The sequence below is a fragment of the Mobula birostris genome, chromosome 3 (assembly GCF_030028105.1).
Source record: "Mobula birostris isolate sMobBir1 chromosome 3, sMobBir1.hap1, whole genome shotgun sequence".
In the NCBI taxonomy this organism is placed as follows: Eukaryota; Metazoa; Chordata; class Chondrichthyes; order Myliobatiformes; family Myliobatidae; genus Mobula; species Mobula birostris.
In genome coordinates this window covers 40,549,984-40,573,184 of record NC_092372.1, presented here as the reverse complement: position 1 = coordinate 40,573,184, position 23,201 = coordinate 40,549,984, and the positions used below count along the sequence as shown (strand labels likewise).

At 42.3% G+C, this 23,201-nt stretch overlaps 1 protein-coding gene across 1 annotated transcript in view; it reads right to left on the bottom strand.

The window, feature by feature from the left end:
- Window positions 1-440: 440 nt before the first annotated feature.
- Window positions 441-23,201, bottom strand: part of itga1 (integrin, alpha 1) — a 219,315-nt gene continuing 196,554 nt past the window's right edge. The window contains 3 exon segments of the mRNA XM_072252495.1: window positions 441-838; window positions 12,060-12,173; window positions 17,765-17,869. Of these exon segments, the coding sequence (XP_072108596.1) occupies window positions 800-838; window positions 12,060-12,173; window positions 17,765-17,869 (258 nt within the window). The 3' untranslated portion in view covers window positions 441-799.

The window sequence follows — 23,201 nt, the reverse complement described above, 5'->3', positions numbered from 1 at the left end:
TGATAGATTTGCAAAGGGGTGATTTGTGACTTACACAAAGGACCAAAGCTAAGTTTTCCTGGTAGATTACTGCTGAAAAATAACATGCCACATTTTTGTTGGATAAACTTCCCTCTTCATGTCTGCTTTTTCACACTCTCCTCTGAGATTCATCATTTTCACACAACTGATGCCTCAAGATTCCTTTCCTTTCCAATCAAATGTCTTTAAGGTTCAATGCACATTGCTTTTATTGCAAGTCCATTCCTTTAGGAACCTGCGTGCTTGATTACATAGAGCTTGAAAAATTCTAAATATGTACATGCCATATTCCACTGTTATAAATTCAAAAGAAATCTGTTTGAATGTTTCCTCACAACACTGCATGTAATGTGAAAATAATTTTAAATCTATAAATTCAAATGCATCTGCCAACATACGCAAGTACACTGTGACATCTATGAAATGAACAGGGACTTTAAAATTAACTACGTCAATAAATATACACGTTCACTGGGCAGCATATGCATACCATAGGGTCATTTTTCAGAAGATCAAAGAAAAGCTGGTAAATCTCTGGTACTGTATATAAAATCATTGATTTGAAAGCTGAATTTTGTGCAATAATGCATTTTTTCAGTAAATACAATAAAAAGATAAATATGTACATGGTATTAACAAATGAGACTCCAATTAACAATACATGAAAGGCATTGTAAATTATTTTCACTATGAACAGAATTTTACAACTGGAGTTGAAAGATAGCTATCTACAAACCCTTTACTTTCCATTGTACTGTTAATAGGTTCTTGCGACTTTTCACATTTTTTCTTTTAACGGCCTTCTGAAAAATCCAGCCTGTAATTAGAGGAATCATTAATCATAAAAAAATTGTTTCAGCAGCTTGAACCTACTATGAAAAATATTTCAAATGTAACATGCCAGCAGATTAGTTGCATAAGGCAGTATCAATGCTTGGATAAATGTCTCGCTTTTTAAAATTGGAAACCTTAGGTTTAAAAATAAAGTAATTCAAAAATTGAATGTTGTAATACAGGGCCTATTACTCCCTGGGTACTTCCCATTGCTTGTCCAAGATGTCCGTCCATCCTTCTGCGGCTGATGAGTAGCAGGTAATACTGGGATTAGTGGAAACAGTTATAAACAAGAAAATAGGGTAATTTTTGGGGCATTGTTACCCTAGCAATACCTAAATGTTTTGTTGCAGGGGCAGAGCGTGAAGGAGGAGATTTCATGGGATGAAATATTGCTGTGAATCTCGGACCAGATCTTTGAATGTGAGGATTACAGAATGGAGACGGGCCCTTTGGCTCAACTTGTCCATGCTGACCATGATGCTAGTGTCAAGATCAGAATCAGAATCAGGTTTAGTATCACCGGCGTGTGACATGAAATTTGTTAACTTAGCAGCAGCAGTTCAATGCAATACATAATCTAGCAGAGAGAGAGAAATAATAATAAATAAAATATATCGCTGGATTCTGGATTTCTTGACAGACAGACCACAGTCAGTCCGTGTTGGCAGGAACATCTCTGACTCCATCACACTGAGCACTGGATCCCCACAAGATTGTGTGCTTAGCCCATTGCTGTTTACACTGCTAACACATGACTGTGCAGCCAGATTCAAGGAGAACCTGATCATTAAATTTGCTGATGATACCATAGTGGTGGGGCTCATCAGCAAAAATGATGAAACTATGTCCAGGGAGGAGGTCAAACACCTAGAGAGCTGGTGCGGTGATAACAACTTGATGCTTAATGTCACCAAAACCAAGGAGATGATCGCCAATTTCAGACAGTCTCAGACTGAGCACACACCCCTCAGCATCAGCGGCTCCACAGTGGAGAGAGTGGAAAACATCAAGTTCCTTGGGGTGCAGATCTTGGACAATCTCACCTGGTCCAGGAGCACCACTGGGATTGTGAAATGGGCCCAGCAGAGATTGCACTTTCTGAGGAAGCTTAAACAAGCATCACTCCCCATTAACATCTTAACTACATCCAACAGAGGCGTGGTTGAGAGTGTGCTGACCTTTTGCATCACAACCTGGTACTCCAGCTGCAGTGCTGTCAACAAAAAAGCCTTGCAGAGGGTGGTTAGGGGAACAGAGAAGGTTATTGGGGTCTCCTTACCTTCTGTCCAAGACCTCTTTCAGAGTCGATGCCTCCAGAAGACATGGTACATCATTAAAGACCCCTCACACCCCCTCCATGAACTGTTTGTTCTTCTGCCAAACGTTACAGGAGCATCAAAACTAAAACCACAAGGCTACTAAACAGCTTCCTCCCACAGGCAGTTAGACCGCTAAATAGCTGCTCTACCTGACTCTGCTTTGGACACTTTTAACTTGCACTGGACACTTATAACTGATTTTAACTGACATGTGGCTGTTGTGTTTTACTATTTATTGTTATGTTTATTATTTAGTGTTGCGTTTATGTTGTGATTGCACTGCTTCTGGGAAATGCTGTCTCATTCTGCCCTGCAGAGCTGATGTACGGTTAGAATGACAATAAAGTTTTTTGAATCTTTGAATCTTGAAAACAATAATAATAAACAAACAAGTAAATCAATTACGTATATTGAATAGATTTTTTAAAAATGTGCAAAAACTGAAACACTGTATATTAAAAAAAATGTGAGGTAGTGCCTCATCTGCTCGCGTTGGACCCATATCCACATAAACCTTTCCTGTCCAGCTACCTGTCAAGATGTCTTATAAGCATTGTAATTGTAAATGTTGGTGGGGGGGGGGGGGGGGAGGATATTCAAATGAAACTTATTTTAAAAAATCACAATGTAAATACAATTGTGCAGCGTTTCTAGCATAATATACAGTATGTATAATAAACCAGGAGATAAATTGGCAATTATTGTCACATGCACTGAAGTACAGTGAAAAACTTTTGTTTAGAACATAGAATAGTACAGCACATTACAGGCCCTTCGGCCCACAATGTTGTGCTGACCCTCAAACACTGCATGCCATCCATTCAGATAATTTTATTATGACAATGCAGTTAAGCAAGACAGGGGAAAACAACACTACAATACAGAGTAGAGTGCTACAGTTACAGATGAAGAGCAGCGCAGGTAGAAATTAAAATACAAGACAAATTGAGGTAGATTGTATGTTCAACAGACTATTTTATCATAAAATTGGACCATTTAATGGTTCTTTAACAGCAGATTGAGCCTGGTAGCACGTGCTTTCAGACTTTTGTCCCTTAGTATTGTAATGGAATGTGGTTTAACAGATTAGACCATGTATCATTTATAGACCTCAGATGGTTATCTGTTTATAGAATGACATAAAATTTACAACACAGAAGGAGGCTGTTTGCTCAACACTGCCTGTACTAGTAAAAAAATAGCTTCCCAACCTACCTTTAACTTCCAGTCCCAGCTCGACCCTCTTACAGATCATGTACACACCTTATGACTGTTTAAGTATGATCAAAGGTTTCTACATCCATCACTTTTGACAAGGTCACGCATGGGAGGTTAGTTTGGAAACCTTTGACAAGGTCCTGCTTGGGAGGTTAGTTAGGAAAATTCAGTCGCTAGGTATACATGGAGAGGTGGTAAATTGGATTAGACATTGGCTCAATGGAAGAAGCCAAAGAGTGGTAGTAGGAGAATTGCTTCTCAGAGTGGAGGCCTGTGACTAGTGGTGTGCCACAGGGATCAGTGCTGGGTCCATTGTTATTTGTCACCTATATCACTGATCTGGATGATAATGTGGTAAATTGGATCAGCAAATTTGCTGATGATACAAAGTTTGGAGGTGTAGTGGACAGTGAGGAAGTTTTTCAGAGCCTGCAGAGGAACTTGGACCAGCTGGAAAAATGGGCTGAAAAATGGCAGATGGAGCTTAATACAGACAAGTGTGAGGTATTGCACTTTGGAAGAACAAACCAAGGTAGAACATATAGGTTAAATGGTAAGGCACAGAGGAGTGCAGTAGAACAGAGGGATCTGGGAATACAGATACAAAATTCCCTAAAAGTGGCGTCACAGGTAGATAGGGTCATAAAGAGAGCTTTTGGTACATTGGCCTTTATTAATCAAAGTATTGAGAATAAGAGCTGGAATGTTATGATGAGGTTGTATAAGGCATTGGTGAGGCTGAATCTGGCGTATTGTGTTCAGTTTTGGTCACCAAATTACAGGAAGGATATTAATAAGGTTGAAAGTGTGCAGAGAAGGTTTACAAGGATTTTGCTGGGACTTGAGAAACTCAGTTACAGAGAAAGGTTGAATAGGTTAGGACTTTATTCCCTGGAGCATAGAAGAATGAGGGGAGATTTGATAGAGGTATATAAAATTATGATGGGTATAGATAGAGTGAATGCAAGCAGGCTTTTTCCCACTGAGGCAAGGGGAGAAAAAAAACCAGAGGACATGAGTTAAGGGTGAGGGGGGAAAAGTTTAAAGGGAACATTAGTGGGGGCTTCTTCACACAAAGAGTGGTGGGAGTATGGAATGAGCTGCCAGACGAGGTGGTAAATGCGGGTTCTTTTTTAACATTTAAGAATAAATTGGACAGATACATGGATGGGAGGTGTATGGAGGGATATGGTCCGTGTGCAGGTCAGTGGGACTAGGCGGAAAATAGTTCAGCACAGCCAAGGAGGGCAAAAGGCCTGTTTCTGTGCTGTAGTTTTTCTGTGGTTTCTATAGTTTTTCAAATTCCAGAGGTCCAAATTCCTATCATTCTGGATTAACTATTTTTCCCACCTCCCCCTAACCCTTCTACTATCTACAGTGTACCATCTGATTTATAACATCTATACAAAGAGAAATAAGTTCTTCCTATTTTCTCTATCTAGTTTTATGTACGTTATTTTTAATTTTTTTTTACTCTGGGTTTTCTGGTGTAATGCATCATGTCATCGTTTATGCAACAATGTTATAAGTCATCCTTGAAATGGAGTGTTTCATATTTGTACTCATAGCATTAGTGCCAGACTAATGCTGGACTCCTCTTTAGGACAGGACAGAGGTGTGTAACATCATTTACACTGTCATAGCCAGATTACAAACCCAGCACCCGAGTGCTCTCATTACCATCTCGGGTGACTTCAACCAGGTTACCGTGGCTAGAACACTGCCCAACCAGAGCTGTACAACCAGAGGGGAGAGGACTCTGGATTTGATGTACACTAACGTTAGGGATGCATACAGCTCCTCTCCCCTCCCCCCACTGGGAAGGTCAGATCACAACCTGGTGCATCTAAAACCCTGCTACGTGCCTCTGGTGAAGAGTAAACCTGCAACTTCGAGGACAGTGAGGAAATGGTCGGAGGAGGCTTATGAGGTGCTCCAGGGTTGTTTTGAGGTGACAAACTGTCAGGCACTCTGTGAGCCACATGGAGAGGATATTGATGGGCTCACAGAATGCATCACTGATTACTAACTTCTGTGTGGACTGCAATGTTCCGACAAGAACTGTCCTTTGTTATTCAAATAACAAGCCATGGGTGACAATGGACATTAAGGACATCCTGAATGCTAAAAAGAGGATGTTTAGGGATGGAAATAGGGAGGAGCTGAGGGCAATACAGAGGGACCGATCAGGGAGGCTAAAGACAGGTACAGGAGGAAGCTTGAGTGGAAACTCTAGCAGAACAACATGAGGGAGGTCTGAAGGGGGATGAGGACCATCACTGGGTTTCGGCAAACTAGCAACAGAGGAGCTGAGGGCAGTGTGGGCAGGGCCAACGAACTTAACCTGTTCTTTAACAGATTTGACATTGTGACCCCTGCCCATCCCCCACATGAGCCATCTGTTGTTGGCCCCCAACCAACACATATTCCACTCTCCCCTCCTACCCCTCCTCACAGTCCCCCACCCTGCTCTCATGACTATACCCCTCCCCCACACGAAACCACCACGGTGGGCTTCACAGCTGAACAGGTGAGAAGACAGCTGAAACGTCTCAACCCAAGCAAGGCTGCAGGACCGGATGGTGTCAGTACCGGGGTGCTCAAAGCCTGTGCCCCTCAGCTATGTGGAGTACTTCGCCATGTATTCAACCTGAGCCTGAGGCTCCGGAGGGTTCCTGTATTGTGGAAGATGTCCTGCCTCGTCCCTGTGCTGAAGACGCCACGCCCCAGCGGCCTCAATGACTACAGACCGGTGGCATTGACCTTCCACATCATGAAGACCCTGGAGAGACTTGTTCTGAAGCTGCTCCGGCCTATTGTCAGGCCACACTTAGATCCCCTCCAGTTCGCCTACCAGCCACGACTAGCAGTTGAGGATGCCATCGTCTACCTGCTGAACCATGTCTACGCCCACCTGGACAAGCCAGCGAGCACTGTGAGGGTCATGTTTTTTGACTTCTCCAGTGCGTTCAACACCATCCGCCCTGCTCTGCTGGAGGAGAAGCTGACAGCGATGCAGGTGGATGCTTCCCTGGTATCATGGATTCTTGATTACCTGACTGGCAGACCACAGTACGTGTGCTTGCAACACTGTGTGTCTGACAGAGTGATCAGCAGCACTGGGGCTCCACAGGGGACTGTCTTGTCTCCCTTTCTCTTCACCATTTATACCTCGGACTTCAACTACTGCACAGAGTCTTGTCATCTTCAGAAGTTTTCGGATGACTCTGCCATAGTTGGATACATCAGCAAGGGAGATGAGGTTGAGTACAGGGCTGCGGTAGGAAACTTTGTCACATGGTGTGAGCAGAATTATCTGCAGCTTAATGTGAAAAAGACTAAGGAGCTGGTGGTAGACCTGAGGAGAGCTAAGGTACCGGTGACCCCTGTTTCCATCCAGGGGGTCAGTGTGGACATGGTGGAGGATTAAAATACCTGGGGATACGAATTGACAATAAACTGGACTGGTCTAAGAACACTGAGGCTGTCTATAAGAAGGGTCAGAGCCGTCTCTATTTCCTGAGGAGACTGAGGTCCTTTAACATCTGCCAGACGATGCTGAGGATGTTTAACAAGTCTGTGTTGGCCAGTGCTATCATATTTGCTGTTGTGTGCTGGGGCAGCAGGCTGAGGGTAGCAGACACCAACAGAATCAACAAACTCATTCGTAAGGCCAATGATGTTGTGGGGATGGAACTGGACTCTCTCATGGTGGTGTTTGAAAAGAGGATGCTGTCCAAGTTGCATGCCATCTTGGTCAATGTCTCCCATCCACTACATAATGTACTGGGTGGGCACAGGAGTACATTCAGCCAGAGACTCATTCCTCCAAGATGCAACACAGAGCGTAATAGGAAGTCATTCCTGCCTGTGGCCATCAATCTTTACAACTCCTCCCTTGGAGAGTCAGACACCCTGAGCCAATAGGCTGGTCCTGGATTTATTTCATAATTTACTGGCATAACTTACATATTACTATTTGACTATTTATTACTATTTTTCTATTACTATTTATTATTTCCATGACTATTACTATTTACTAATAGTAATATTACTATTACTATTTCTATTACTATTTATTATTTATGGTGCAACTGTAACGAAAACCAATTTCCCCCAGGATCAATAAAGTATGACTATGACTATGATTAGGAACTGGATAATCCTGACGTCGTTTGCATGAGATACAACTGCAGCTTCTCCAAATCCACGTGAAAGTAGTAAAAGGAACTGGAGCTGGAGCTGAATGCACTCAGGACCATCGGGGAGGCTGAAAACTCCAAAGGTGAGACTTTTACTGAGGTGGCCACACCCAGAGTGCAGGCTTTGGAAAGTAGGTGGACGACCAGCAGGAGAAGTAAGGAGAATAAGCAGTCAGTGAAGGGTTCTCCTCAGCAACAAGTATACCCTCTTTGGATACTGCTGGGGGGGTATGGTGGGTGTTGAATTATTAGGCGCAGCAGCAGCAGGCAGGGAAGTGGTAATGTGGCTAGCTCTGAGGCTCAGCAGGGAAGGGTAAAACAAGGCAGAGCGATAGTGACAGGAGACTCGGTGGTGAAGGGGATGGACAACAGATTCTGTGGCCACAAAAGAGAAACCAGGATGGCGTGTTGCCTCCCAGGTGCTAGCGTCCAGGATGTCTCAGAGTGACTGCAGAAGATTCTCAAGAGGGAGGGTGAGCAGCCAGCAGTTGTGGTGCACGTTGGCAGCAATGGCATCGGTACAAAGGGGGAAAGAGGTCATGGGCAGTCTGTATTGGGAGTTAGGGAAGAGGCTGAAGAGTGTGAATCCGAGACACTAAGATAAGTCAACTGGACCAGACTGACTACACCCCAGGGTTCTGAACGACGTAGCTGAAGAGACTGTGGAGACGTTAGTAATGACCTTTCAAGAATCAGTTGATTCTGGAAAATTGCCTTCGTTACCCTACTCCTTAAGATGGGTGGAAAGCAAAAGAAAGGACTGACTTCAGTGGTTTGGGAAGATTTTAGATTCTTATTAAGGATGATGTTTTGGGGTACTTTGAGGTGCATGATAACATAGGCCAAAGTCAGTATAGTTCCCTTAAGGGGAAATCTTGTCTGACAAATCTGTTGGAATCCTTTGAGGAAATAAAAGGCAGGACAGACAATCAGTAAATGTTGTTTGTTTGGACTTTCAGAAGGCCTTTAACAAGGTCCTGTACATGAGGCTGCTTAACAAAATAAGACCATAAGATAGAGGAGCAGAATTAGGCCATTTGGCCCATCAAGTCTGCTCTGCCATTTCATCATGGCTGATCATTTTCCCCTCTCAGCCCCAGTCTCCTGCCTTCCCCCCATATCCCTTCATGCCCTGACCAATCAAGAATCTGCCTTAAATATACATTAAGACTTGGCCTCCACAGCTGCAGTGGCAATGAATTCCACAGATTCACTGCTCTCTGGATAAAGAAATTCCTCCTCATCTCCTTTCTAAAAGGACGCCCCTCTATTCTGAGGCAGGGGGCCTCTGGTCTTAGAACAATAATAAATAGCTATGTTGGAATGAAGGGCTCGATAGGTCGAGTGGCCTAATCCGGCTCCTATATCTTATGATGCAAGACATGAAGTATATGCCTTGGTTGTCAGCCTTTACGTAGCAGCTGGCTTGGCTCCTCCTTGTCAGAGTAAGCATGCAATAGGGAGGCCTAAAAACAATTGAGGAATCTCTTATATGCAAAAGTACTACTCTTAATGATTTTAAGTTCCAACAATCATTTAAGATAAGTATTTTACAAACTGCACACCACTGCTATTTTAAAAATGTTTTAACAAGGGGGCAGTTTCAACTTGACATCTCAGTATTACAGCTGATATTTTTCCAACACTCATTTTGTGATATTATTAATGTGATCATCGCTGCCTTACTGACAGAAATTTAGGTTAAAAAAAAAGCAATGAATGAACTGTTTTATTTATCAGAAAACAAAAAGAAAACCATTCTACAAATTAGTAAGGAGATATAAATCAACAGTTTGCACATGGATGTTGATATGTAGATGTTTGCCTTCTTGAGGTTTTAATGTTTTGCATATTTCACACATCACTGCTATTTGTGATTTAGGATTCAATGTACCCGCTGACTACAGCTATGGCCGTACATTATGATGGCCCTTATCTCTCTCACACTTCTGTACTTTTCTTACCTCTGTAGCAGTGTTTTTTTTTCCAAAAATACTTTATTCAGAAATATTACAAAATAAAAATAATTACATACAAGAAAAGAAAACCATTCGTTGACTGTGAGTCCTTATTCAATACAGTTATTAACAATAAAATTTTGCGTTGACTCTCTGTTCATTTACAAATGAAAGATGTTTACAGTAAATCATGCGTTTACTCTCAACCCTTGGTCAAGAGTTAAGACTTATTAACAATCAAAATTTTCAACAATAAAGGCAGGCAATGGCTCTAATACTTTCCCAAATTAACAATTCCACCTACTCCTTGGGCACCATGTTGGTTATATGTCCACACCGCTGATGAGGGTAGGTCTCCTCCCCACCCAACCTCTCCCCCTCCTACGGGTGATGAACGTTAAACTGTGGTCCTTCCCCACCGGGCCTTCGCGGTGGCTGCACCAAGTTTGAGTGCATCCCTCAGAACGTACTCCTGCAGACGAGAGTGTGCCAGTCGGCAGCATTCAGTCACGGACATCTCCGTCAGCTGGCAGACCATCAAGTTTCGGGCCGTTTTTTGGCATTATACCATGGCTGTCATGCAGAGAGTTCTTTGAGGCAGGAACTTGCTTCCTATGACTCCTTGTGGCACATGTACAACCATTTCAGTTGCAGCAAGTGGCTATTACAGGATGTGTTTTAATGCAGTGATCAACTTGAAAACCACCTAAAGGTAAATTTTCTTAGTTTTGCATTTTTGGGTCCCATTGATCAATTTCTTGCACTAAATATAGCATCTATTAAGCACACCGTTTAAGGAAAGTCCACTTTCTAGCCAATGGAGTACTGTCCACTACAGGAACAGACTGAATAAACATATTCGAAATGCCATACTGACATCGCAGCAGAATCCCCATCTACTCCTCTGGCAATACAATGGATTGGCCACCAATTTTATAAAATCTGTTTTTATATTTGAAACTGTCACTTAGAGATCCATTGGCAGTGCTATAATCCCACTGTTGATTCCTTAAGGCTATAATAGCCACTGGGGGTTAGTGTGGATAAATTCCTACTACCTATTAAGTGCTTCTCTTGGCAAGCATCTCAAATAGCCTCTGACAACCAAGTCCATCTCCTGGCTCTTGTGTTTTGCTTAGTTACTAAGCCCAGCAGAACTATTTCTAATGACAGAAGAAGGGGCAAGGGTGGGTCACTGGCACCCTAAAATCAGTCGCTTTGGGCAGATGGGGTTCATCACCCGTGGTTGGCAGCACATCAAGGAGAAGGAAAACTCTGATTTCAAACCTCCGCTGCCTTGTGGCAATACCCACTCATGGAGAAAGCTTCAGGAGAAAACCTCAAGGAAAGTTCCAGAGCTGGTGTTCCTAAGGCAGCTCTACATTGAGCTCAACACTAACTGGTTACTCCTGTGATACCACTGGTGCCAAACTGTATCGGTTTCTGCTGTTCCTTTAGATTCATCTGCTGCCCGCTGCATGGAGAGGGGAAAACTGCTGCTTGCTCTCCATATCGTACTGCCCTGACCTGCACACTGGCTTATGTATCAACTTTGACAGCTAAGGTGTAACATCCATGGTCGACGCAGACCAATGGAGGGCCACAAATGCCACTGCTATGAATTTTTTATCACTTCTACCACTGAAGACTGGGGTGGCACCGTGACACAGCCAGTACAGCTGCTGCCTCACAGTTCTACTTCAATTCTGACTTCTCGCTGATACTGTCTGGGTTTCCTGGGTGCACTCTGGCTCCTCCCCCCCCAATCCAAAGTCGTGCAGGTTGTTCAGTTAATTGGCCACTGTAAGTTACCCCCTAGTGTGTGGGTGAGTGATAGAATCTCAGGGAAGTGAACAGAAATGGTGGCAGGGGAGGATTTAAAAAAATGACTCAAGTAGGATTTGTGTAATTATGGATTACACAAGTTAGACGGAGCAGACTCGATGGACTGAGGGCACGTTTCCATGTTTCATTTCTCAAAGAATGCAACTTTTATGTAGCCATCTTCAACAATATGATTCTCCTCTGACATTTTTTGCTGAGGATTAAATGCCTGGTAATTAGTGTCAATTCTGGACAGTGATTTTCTTTTAAACTGAACAACAGATTTTTGTCTAGCTACAGTTTTTTTTTTATCTTGTGAAGAACTCCCTGCCACTACATTGATATCTTCAGTCGCAATGTGGATGGCTTCTCACTTAACTCAGATCAGCCGGTATTATCACTAAGTCGACATGAAAAACCAAACCACTGGCTGGCACTCTTCTCAAAGTTCACTTGGTTGAAATCACCGGCTGAAATTTAAATTTTACTGCTAAGCATCCTATACCTGTCTAGCCTTGCTTATATTTTGCTGGCTAATATTTCATTTTGCATTTTGCCAAGCCATTAAAAAATTAAGTGTCTAAACAATTGCTAAAGAGAAGGAATTTGTTCTTGCTCAAGTTTGGAGATCTGAAAGAGGAGGAGGCAAGTAATTTGAATAGGAGAGCAGAGACACTAACCTTCCACAGTGCCAGTATCACAAGAGCTAGGAGCAGCAGGCCAGCAAGAATACTCAGGACAATCACCCAGATTGGAACTCCTCCATGGAATTCTTTCGATATGGCTACAGTAACCTGTGAGTTGAAATGAATTCATCATTATTTACATAATTCAGGATAAATGCTCCAAAAGTCATTATTATTTGGTTGTATTTATTTCGTTTTTAATTTAAATAACCATGAAAATGAAAAGGGCTATTTTTTAAATAGAAGAAATCAGGTGACAAGCTCCAAAATTATCATATTGCACTCTTTCTTATGCCCATTATCATGTACACTGGCTGGGGATGAAACCTTTAACTTTTTCCACTTTAGCAAAATCTGGTTATATATTTGAAGGGGAAGATTTTCTTATTCATTCAAGGGATGAGCGTTTTTAATGTTCACCTTAAAAGCTAGCATTTAAATACTTATCCCTAACTGCCCTTTAAGAAGGTGAGCTGCCTTCTTGAATCACAGCAGTCTTTGAGGCATGGGTACCCACATGTTGCTATTAGGGAGGCAGAGGTAAGGTTTTGACTCAGTGACCGTGAAGGAACAATGATGTACAATCAAGATGCTGGTGTTTTTATGCTTTTGCTGCCCTCCTCCTTATTGTGACAAGAAAGCAGCATCCATTGTCCAGGACCCCTACTATCCAGGCCATGCTGTCCTCTTGCTGATACTTTCAGGAAGGAGGTACAGGAGTCCCAGGTCCCATACCACCAGTTTCAGGTATAGCTGTTACTCTTCACCCATCAGACTCCTGAACCAGTGTGAGAATTTTCACTCACCACAACACTGAATCAGAATCAGCTTTATTATCACTGGCATGTGACGTGAAATTTGTTCACTTAGCAGCAGCATTTCAATGCAATACATAATATAGAAAAAAATGAAATAAAAATAATAATATCAATTACAGTATATGTATATTGAATAGATTAAAAACATGCAAAAACAGAAATACTGTATATTCAAAAAAAAGTGAGGTAGTGTCGAAGGGTTCAACGTCCATTTAGGAATTGGATGACAGAGGGGAAGAAGTTGTTCCTGAATCACTGAGTGTGTGCCTTCATGCTTCTGTACCTCCTACCTGATGGTAACAGTGAGAAAAGGGCATGCCCTGGGTGCTAGAGGTCTTTAATAATGGCGCTGCCTTTCTGAGACGCAGCTCCCTAAAGATGTCCTGGGTATGTTGTAGGCTAGTGCCCAAGATGGAGCCGACTAGATTTACAACCTCCTGCAGCTTCTTTCGGTCCTGTGCAGTAGCCCCTTCATACCAGACAGTGATGCAGCCTGTCAGAATGCTCTCCACAGTACAACTATAGAAGTTTTTGAGTGTATTTGATGACCTGCGAAATCGCTTCAAACTCCTAATAAAGTATAGCCGCTGTCTTGCCTTCTTTATGACTACATCAGTGTGTTGGGACCAGGTTAGATCCTCAGAGATCTTGACACCCAGGAACTTGAAGCTGCTCAATCTCTCCACTTCTGATCCCTCTCTGAGGATTGGTATGTGTTCCTTCGTCTTACCCTTCCTGAAGTCCACAATCAGCTCTTTCGCCTTACTGACGTTGAGTGCCAGGTTGTTGCTGCAGCACCATTCCACTAGTTGGCACATCTCACTCCTGTATACCCTCTTGTCACCACCTGAGATACTACCAACAATCGTTGTATCATCAGCAAATTTATAGATGGTATTTGAGCTATGCCTAGCCACACAATCATGTGTATATAAAAAGTAGAGCAGTGGGCTAAGCACATACCCCTGAGGTGCGCCAATGTTGATTGTCAGTGAGAAGGAGATGTTATCGCCAATCCGCGCAGATTGTGGTCTTCCAGTTGGGAAGTCAAGGATCCAATTGCAGAGGGAGGTACAGAGGCCCAGGTTCTGCAACTTCTCAATCAGGATTGTGGGAATGATGGTATTAAATTCTGAGCTATAATTGGTGAACAGCATCCTGACGTAGGTGTTTGTATTGTCCAGGTGGTCTAAAGCCATGTGGAGAGCCATTGAGATTGTGTCTGCCGTTGACCTATTGTGGCAATAGGCGTATTGCAATGGGTCCAGGTCCTTGCTGAGGCAGGAGTTCAGTCTAGTATTCAGGCCAACCTCTCAAAGTATTTCATCACTGTCGATGTGAATGCTACCAGGTGATAGTCATCAAGGCAGATCACATTATCCTTCTTAAGCACCGGAATAATTGTTGCCTTTATGAAGCAAGTGGGAACTTCTGCCTGTAGCAGTGAGAGGTTGAAAGTGTCCCTGAATATCCCACTAGTTGGTTGGCACAGGTTTTCAGAGCCTTGCCAGGTATTCCATTGGGACCTTCCGCCTTGCGAGGGTTCACTTTCTTTGTGAGATAGTGATCACAGGGTCACCGGGTGCAGCAGGGATCTTCACAGCTGTAGCTGTGTCCTCCCTTTCAAAGCGGGCATAGAAGGCGTTGATTTCATCTGGTAGTGAAACATCGCTGCCATTCATGCTATTGGGTTTCGTTTTGTAAGAAGTAATGTCTTGCAAAGCCTGCCAGAGTTGCCGTGCATCTGATGTCGCCTCCAACCTCATTCGAAATTGTCCCTTGAAGACAACCTTTGGACTCACTTTCAAGGGTTCTGCAACCCTTGTCCTCATTATTATTTGTTTGGTAATATATTTTAAGTATTACTACGCATTTTTGTTCTGCACAATTTGAGAGATTTTGTTTGTATGTCGTTTTTCATTGATTCTGTTGTATTTCTTTGTTCTACTGTGAATGCCTGTAAGAAAATGAATCTCACAGTAGTATTCGGTGACATATAAAATAATAAAATTTACCTTGAACTTTCTAGTTGGTAGAGACTGTGGGTCTGGAAAGAGTTGGCTAAGGAGTCTTGGTGAGTTGCAGCAATGTATCCGATAGTCTTACAACCTGTAGCTACTATGTGGTAGAGTGAGTGAATGGTTGTGGATGGGTTTCCTACCAGGCAGATTGCTATGTCTTGTAAGGTGTTGAATCTCTCATTGTTGAACCTGCACTCATCCAGGCAAGTATTAAGTATTCCATCACTCCCTTGACTTTAGCTTTGTACTTAAGGTCAGAATTTGAGGAGATATGAAATCAGATATGAAATTGTGTATGTGGTTACACCAGTTCATTTTCTAGTCAATGCAATCTCCAGGATAATGAGATTGGGGGATTTGGTGATGGTAATGGTTTTTCTCTTGTTTGTCACTGCCTGACACTTATAGCATGCAAGTTAATTGCCACCTCAATTGAGGCCTGGATATTGCCAGGTCTTGCTGAATTTTAATGTTGACTAATTCATGATCTCTGGAGTTATGAATGGCATTGAATGTTGTGCAACTATCAACAAACATCCCTACTTCTGACCTTATGATTGAAGAAGCAGTTGAAGATGGTCAGGCCTAGGAAGCTTCACCTCAGGAACTCCTGCAGAGATGTCCTGTGGCTATGATGATTGACCTCCAACCATGCAGTTATCTTCCTATCTGCTAGGTATGATTCCAACCAGTGGAGGGAGGGCTTTCCTTCTGATTCCCATTACCTCCAGTTTAACCAGGGCTCCTTGATGCCACACTCAAATGTTGCCTTAATGTTAAGGGCAGATACTCTCAGTTCATTGCAGGAGCTCTGTTTATTTGTCCATGTTTGGACTAACTGCAATGAGCTCAGAAGCTTACTGACTTTGTTGGAGCCCAGACGGAGCTTTTGTCAGGAGGTTGTTGCTAACCACATGCTGCTTGACTGCACGGTTGATTGCCTTTTCTTGTCCTTTCCATTATTATGTTGATAACTCAAAGTTGACTACATGAGGTGGTAATAGAGCTGGTAGAATTAGTCCTGTTTCTTGTGGCATGACATACCCAGTCAATTTTTTTGCATTGGTGGGTAGATGCCAGTGTTGTAGCTGTGCTGATACAGTTTAGCTAAAATGCAACAAGTTCTGGAGTACATCACAACAAAGGGCAAACACTTGACTTGGTTGTTTGCATAATTTAGGAGGATGCTTCTGGCTGTAATTGAAAGTCCAAAGTAAATTTATTATCCAAGTACGCACATGTTACTTCATACTAGAGATTCATTTTCTTGCAGGAACTTACAGGGAAACAGAAGAAATACAATAGAATTTATGAAAAACTATACATAAACAGAAAAATTCTGACAAACAACCGATGTGCAAAAGAAGGCAAAATGTACAAATCAAAAAAAAAAACCCAGCACTTCCTTGGAAGTGAATCTGTAGGTCATAAAATCAGTTTAGAGTATTGGTGATTGAAGTTATCCACACCGGTTCATTGGCCTGATGGTTGTGGCATAACTGTTCCTGAACCTGGTGGTGTGGGATCTAAGGCTTCTTGCTACTAACATTGGGTAGGGGGTACAGAAGTGGGCATGGTCTGTATGGTGAGGGTCTTTGATGATGGATGGTGCTTTCTTGTGGCAGCACTCCATGTAAACGCACTCAGCGGTGGAGACGGGTGGAAGACACAGAACATCAGCAATAGCAGTCAGAGTCAGCCTTGATTAACTCCATATAAGTAAAGATGCTGAGGTCAAATGTGGACATGTATCAAAGTGTTTGGATGGAGAAATACTGATTCAGAAACATGAGTGAATGTAACAGTGTAGGAGTGAGCTGGACCTGAATCTATGACCAAATATATTTCAGCAATTATCCATTATATGCTTTCATTAGATCAACTTTATAATGCCAGTAGGCGTACAGAAGAGCAGTGCCTCATATCCTGTCTCTGCTCATTGGCCGGCTGCCACATCCTGCCAATATTTAGACAGACCTTGTTGAGGCACTGTCTCTTGGGTGATATGTGGTCAAGGTCAAAACACTCTGCTGGTGGCCTTGACCCCATCTGCTTAGCTTTTATCCCAACCTATGAAGAAATGTATGTGACTGATATCTCCTTGAAGGACGTAAAAGAAATGTGCACTTATTCAACTACACTCTTGTCCTCAGAATGTACCAAAAACCAATAGACAATGAAGTGCTTTGAATTGTAATTTTTTTTTACAGTAATATGGGAAAGGTGCTAATTTGTGCTGCACAGGATCCTCCAAACAGAAATATGATATGGGGAGCTTTTCACAACATCATCCACTGTGATTTAAATGGAAGGAACCCAGGAAAATGAAGTTAAGAGTAACATACACAAAATGCGAGAGAAATTCATAAACACAAGAGATTCTGTAGATGCTGGAAATCCAGAGAAGCATACACAAAATGCTGGAAGAACTCAGCAGGTCAGGCAGCATCTATGGAAAGGAATGAACAGTCCACATTTTGGACTGAGACTCTTTAATCAGGACTGGAACGGAAGAAGCCAGAACAAGAAAGTGGGGGGAGGGGAAGAAGTACAAGCCAAGATGGTAGGATAAAGTGAGACGCTGGGCGGTGATAGATGGAAAATGACTGAAGGTAAAGGTTTGAAGACAGAGGAATCTGATAGGGAGAGGAGAGGGGGCCATGGGGAAAAGGAAGGACGAGGTGTTAGGCAGGTGAGCAAAAGAGAAGAAGTAAGAAGGAAGCCAGCGCGGGGAATGAAAGAAGAGAAAAGGCAGAGGTGGAAATATTACTGGAAGTTAGAGAAGTTTAGTCAGAACTGACCTGGGTCAACACTGAGGGCCATTGATAAAGGTTATTGTCGATAGAAAATAACTACTTACAGCCCTCAGATCGCTTTTTTCCTTTGCTTTGTTCAGCACCACAAATGGAGAATCTTCAATCGTTAGTGTAGCTGATACAATTAAACTTATTGACTTAAAATCTGCCTGTAACAACAAAAGACACTGGTCATATTTCAAAATAGCCAACTTATTCCAACTATAGATTAGCTGTTTCGTTTTTCTTTTCTTTTACATAAAATCCATTAGACAACTAATTTTGTTGCATGAAACAAACAATTTGTTAGATAGCTTACAGAGGTACAAATGGGTTTGGATTTTAGCATCATATCAATTTTTGTAACACAGATATAAAACAGGGCTTTGTAATTGGAATACAAGACATGCAGGGTTCAAGGGATTGTAGAATGCAGAAGAGGTTGGCATTGTAGAAATGGGGAGTTATTATTTGGTTGTGGAAGCAGAATGTAGACAGGAGTCATAGAGGGGACTTAAGATGAGAAAGAGTATTTTAAATTGGAGGTGTTGTGTAAGAGTGAGCTGCCCTTAGCATATTCATGGTTATGGAGAGCAAAATTTTGTATGAGTTAGTTTATGGAAAATTGAAGGTCAGCCAAGGGGGTCATTAGAATACAGGAATCCAGGATGTAAAAAGTCATTGAAGATATTTTGATAGCAAACAAGCTAAGGCAGGGACAATGATATAACATGAACTCAGACAGATTATTTTAATAGCAAGGAAATAGTAGAAGAAACTGAGTTTACCATGCAAGTTGAGGCATATCTGAATATTTTGCTGATTACCTTGATTTTTTGCAGTTCAGTTTACTTTGTGAAGGGATCTGATTACAAGAACAGCCAATAGAATTTAAGATTAAAAGTTAGCTTGGGAAAAAAGCTGGGGAACAGTAGTCTTGCCTCAAAGAAATAAACCTCTAATCAGTTAAATAGTAAGTCACAAAGATGCTGGAAGAACTCCGTGGGCTAGCACCTATGGAGGGAAATGGACAGTTGAAGTATCAGGTTTAGACCCTTTATCTGGGCAGAACCAATCCAAATGAAAGGACTCGTCCCATTTCTCAGGTACCACAGGAATCCGTGCTTGGGCCCCAGCAATTCTCAATCTACATCAATAATTTAGCTCGGGTGTCATGCTTCTTTGTTTGCTGTTGATACTAACCTTGGAGGACTGTGAATTTGAGACAATGCAAGGACCCTTTAAGGGATTATAGACCAGCCGAGTGAATGGATAAGAACATTACTGGTGGAATATGTCAAAATGGGAGGTCATCCACTATGGTAACATAACAGAAACACAGAATATTTGTGAAAGTCTGGGTACTGTTGATTTTTAAAGGAACTTCATTGTTTTTGCTGAGAAGTTATCAGAGAAATTAGCATGTTAGCATTTATTATGACAGGATTTTAATATATAAGTACTCCAATTGTAAAGAGAGCATTCTGAAGTATTGGGTAAAGTTTTGTTGTCTTCATTTCAGCAAGGATATACCTGCCAAAGTGAGAAGTGTGAAGATACACAAAACTGGCAGATTTACTGGAACTTATTTTAGAAGAATGCAAGATCTTATTAAGTCAAACAACATCTTTAAAGGGTGTGACAGATTTAATGTAAAAAAAACTTGTATTTCTTGGTTGAGTTAAGGACCATTCCAGGAATCACTGATGCAGATCTTTACACTCCAGTACTTATGCTTACTTCCTGCAGTGAGGTAACCAGAACTGAACCCAATATGTCAGTGATTTTTAAAGGATCAGCATTCCTTGCTCTAATACTTCATGTCTCCTCTGATAACACCTGGAATTACTTTCTCACTCTATCTGCTGCGGTGGAAATTGCAGCCAAGCAAGAGCCAAAATGGTAAAATGGTGTGCAGGGTGTAGGCTCTTTGTACAGCCTTTCTGGTGTGTTGAAGTTCACTAAAGCAGCAATCAAGACGATAAGCTGAGAGACACAGTGTGCAGACATAGTGCCAGGCTGAACATGGCCCTTGAAAGCTTAACTCTTGTAACAGCCTTTCTGTTCAAGCCTGCGAATCAAGGTCCCCAAGCATACCAAGAGAAGATAAAGAAGCAGCACTTACCATTCCTAAATACTTTATCAGCAATTCAAGTATTTAACTTATGTTCAATTATTATTGGCCTTTAACACATAGATGTAATTGCTTATTAACACATGAAATATGTTTTAAGGATACTTAAATATGCAAATGATGGGATTCAGAAGTGCACTGTTTCTGTTGGGTCAATATCTGTACAACTAGTCAATTTCTGTATAAAAATGACATTTTTTTGGCCAGACTTCAGAACATGACACCCCTAAAGCAACATACAGAAAATACTGGAGAAGCTCAGTTGCGTTCCTTGTGCACACGTAAATAAAGTGTGATTGAGGAATGAGTTTAAGCTGTCAGAGTCCAGTCAATCAGTGGCGACAGTTAGTGGAGGTTCCACTGAAATGGCTAACCCTTGAATTCATTATTTGGCAGAATGGAATTGTGTCCTGGCGGCTGATCAGTTCCAAATCCTAGATAGCACCCCCCCTCCGCCCCTTCCCTCTCCTTCCCCTTCGCCCTTTGCTACCAAGATTGGAACGTCCCGAAGAAGGGTCTCAGCCTGAAACATCTATTCATTTCCATAGATGCTGCCTGTCTTTCTCAGTTTCTCAAGCATTTTGTGTGTGTTGCTTTGGGGTGTAGTGGACAGCGAGGAAGACTATGAAAGCTTGCAGTGAGATCTGGATCACTTGGAAAGATGGGCTGAGGAATGGTAGAAGGAATTTAATGCAGACAAGGCCGAGGACCTCAAGAGGGCAAACTAGGGTAGGACTTATATTGTGAGCAATAGGGCACTGAGGAGTATGGTCGAAGAGGGAGCTGGGAACACAGATCCATAATTCCTTGAAAGTGGCATCACAAGTAGGTAGGGTCATAAAGCTTTTGGCACATTGGCCTTCATATATTTAAGTACTGAGTACAGGAGATGGGATGTTATGTTGAAGTTGTGTAAGATGTTGGTAAGGCTTAATTTGGTGCATTGTATGCAGCTTTGGTGACCTACAGGAAAGAAGTCAATAAGATTGAAAGAGTCAATAAGAGAGACAAAACTTAGAAGTATGTTGCCACAACTTGATGATCTGACTTGTAAGGAAAGGCTGAAAAAATTAGGACTTTATTCCCTAGAATGTAGAAGAGAGAGGGGAGATATGACAAAGGTATTTAAAAAGGAGCTTAGGAGGATTAATGGCACCTAATGGCGACTCCTTTGCCTGCATCTTTGGAAGCAGCCCTGGGGTTACTCGCTGACTATGGTTCATTGTGGGAATGGGACCTGCACTCATGGTTTCACAAATGGCCGTTGTTCGGCACGCCAAGGGCTCAACCTAAGAGCTTCACTCATCTTTGGAGGACCGAGATTTTGTGGCTCTGGAAATGGAGGGGGGGAGGTGGGGGGAGAAAATCAAAGGTCGGTGCCTCTGCAGAAGATCGGTGTGTCATTGGAGACGGAAGATCTCTGGCTGGGTGCCCAGCGACCCAAGATCTTTGGACACGGAGCTCGGAAAAAGTGACACAACTGACTTTTAACATCATAAACCAGCAAATTGTTTGTTATGTCTCCCCTCTCACTGTGAAACGGACACCTCTTTCTCCCTTATTAAGAAGAGAGAGCGCCTGTGGTATGTTGAATACTGGGTGAACAAGTAGTCTTTGGGGTACTGCTGTTGCTTGCTCACGCTTGAGTGCTCACTAACTTTGAGTAGCAAGTCCTGAGCCTTTCCCAGACACAGAATGATGATAACAGAATGCTTACTTGCTTAAGTACCAGAAATGCTTCGGGCAAAATGAGGTAATGATGTCTGATGTTGAAGCGTAATGAGATCTTACAAAAACACTTCCAAGCTGGTTCAGTATGTGGATAATTTGGTTCTATGTTTCCCCAAACCTCTGGACAAGACTCTGTAGTCCTTTTACATGCTCAGGCTGACAAAGGTCACAGGTGTTGAGGGAGAAACTGCAGCTTTGGTCAAAACACAGTACATTAATTCAGACACATCCTGTTTGGTCTTATTGTCTGCTGAACTTCTTGCCTTAAGAAGAACTTACGTCCTTGCAGCTGGTGTTGCTGTAAACATCTATACTGACTCATTATGCCTTTGGAGCAGCACATGATTATGGACAGTTAGGGAAACTACAGGACTTCCTCACCTCTTCAAGAAACTTGATTCTGCAATTACTATTATAAAATGTGTAGCTCACACTAATAGAAATGATGAATTAACTAAAGATAACAAATTGGCTGAATCCACTGCCAAGACAGCAACAGGAGACCCTAATGGCCTGATGATGCCTTAGTATATTCAGACTCTGACCTCTTTCACAAATTCTATTAATGAACTTATACAATTATATCAGTAATGCATCAGTGGCCAAAAAGATTTATTGGACTAAAGCCCACTATGTGCATAACCAAAAATGAATGGTATGCACCAGGATTCCCAACTACAGCAGGAAAGTGACAGCAAACTATCATTTGCCAGAGATATAATCCTAGGAAAACACTATCAGTATCTGCCACTGCTGGTCCCTCCCCTTGGAGGCCATTTGTACATCTCCAAATGGACATTATACAGTTACCTAAATGCTTTGGTTATAACTGTGTACTTGTTATTGTGTGCTAGTTTTCTAGATGGGTAGAAAGCCTGTGACAAGGTGCCACACATGAGGCTACTTAACAAGATAAGAGCCCATGGTATCATAGGAAAGATACTGGTATAAATAGAAGACTGGATGACTGGCAGAAGGCAAATAGTGGGAATAAAGGAGGCCTTTTCTGATTAGCTGCCGGTAACTCGTGGTGTTCCATAAGGGTCGTGGTTGGGACTGCTCCTTTTCACGTTACATGTGAATGAATTGGAAGATGGAATTGATGGCTTTGTGGCCAAGCTTGCGCATGATATGAAGATAGGGGCAAGCAGTGCTGAGGAAGCAGGGCGTATGCAGAAGGACTCAGACAGATTGGGAGAATGGGCAAAGTATTGTAGATGGAATATAGTGTAGGGAAGTCTATGGCCATGCACTTTGGTAGAAGGAATAAAGGTGCAGACCATTTTCTAAACAGGGAGAAAATTCAAAAATCAGAAATGCAAAGGGACTTGGGCATTCTTGCGCAGGATTCCCTAAAGGTTAATTTGCAGGTGGAGTTGGTGTAAGGAAGGCAAATGCAATGATAGCATTCATTTTGAGAGGACTAGGATATAAGAGCAAGGATATAATGCTGAAGCTTTATAAGGCATTGATCAGACTGCACTTTTAGTACTGTGCAACACACATAAAAGTTGCTGGTGAACTCAGCAGGCCAGGCAGCATCTCCCGGAAGAGGTACAGTCGATGTTCCGGACCGAGACCCTTCGTCAGGACTAACTGAAATAAAAGCTAATAAGAGATTTGAAAGTGGGAGGGGG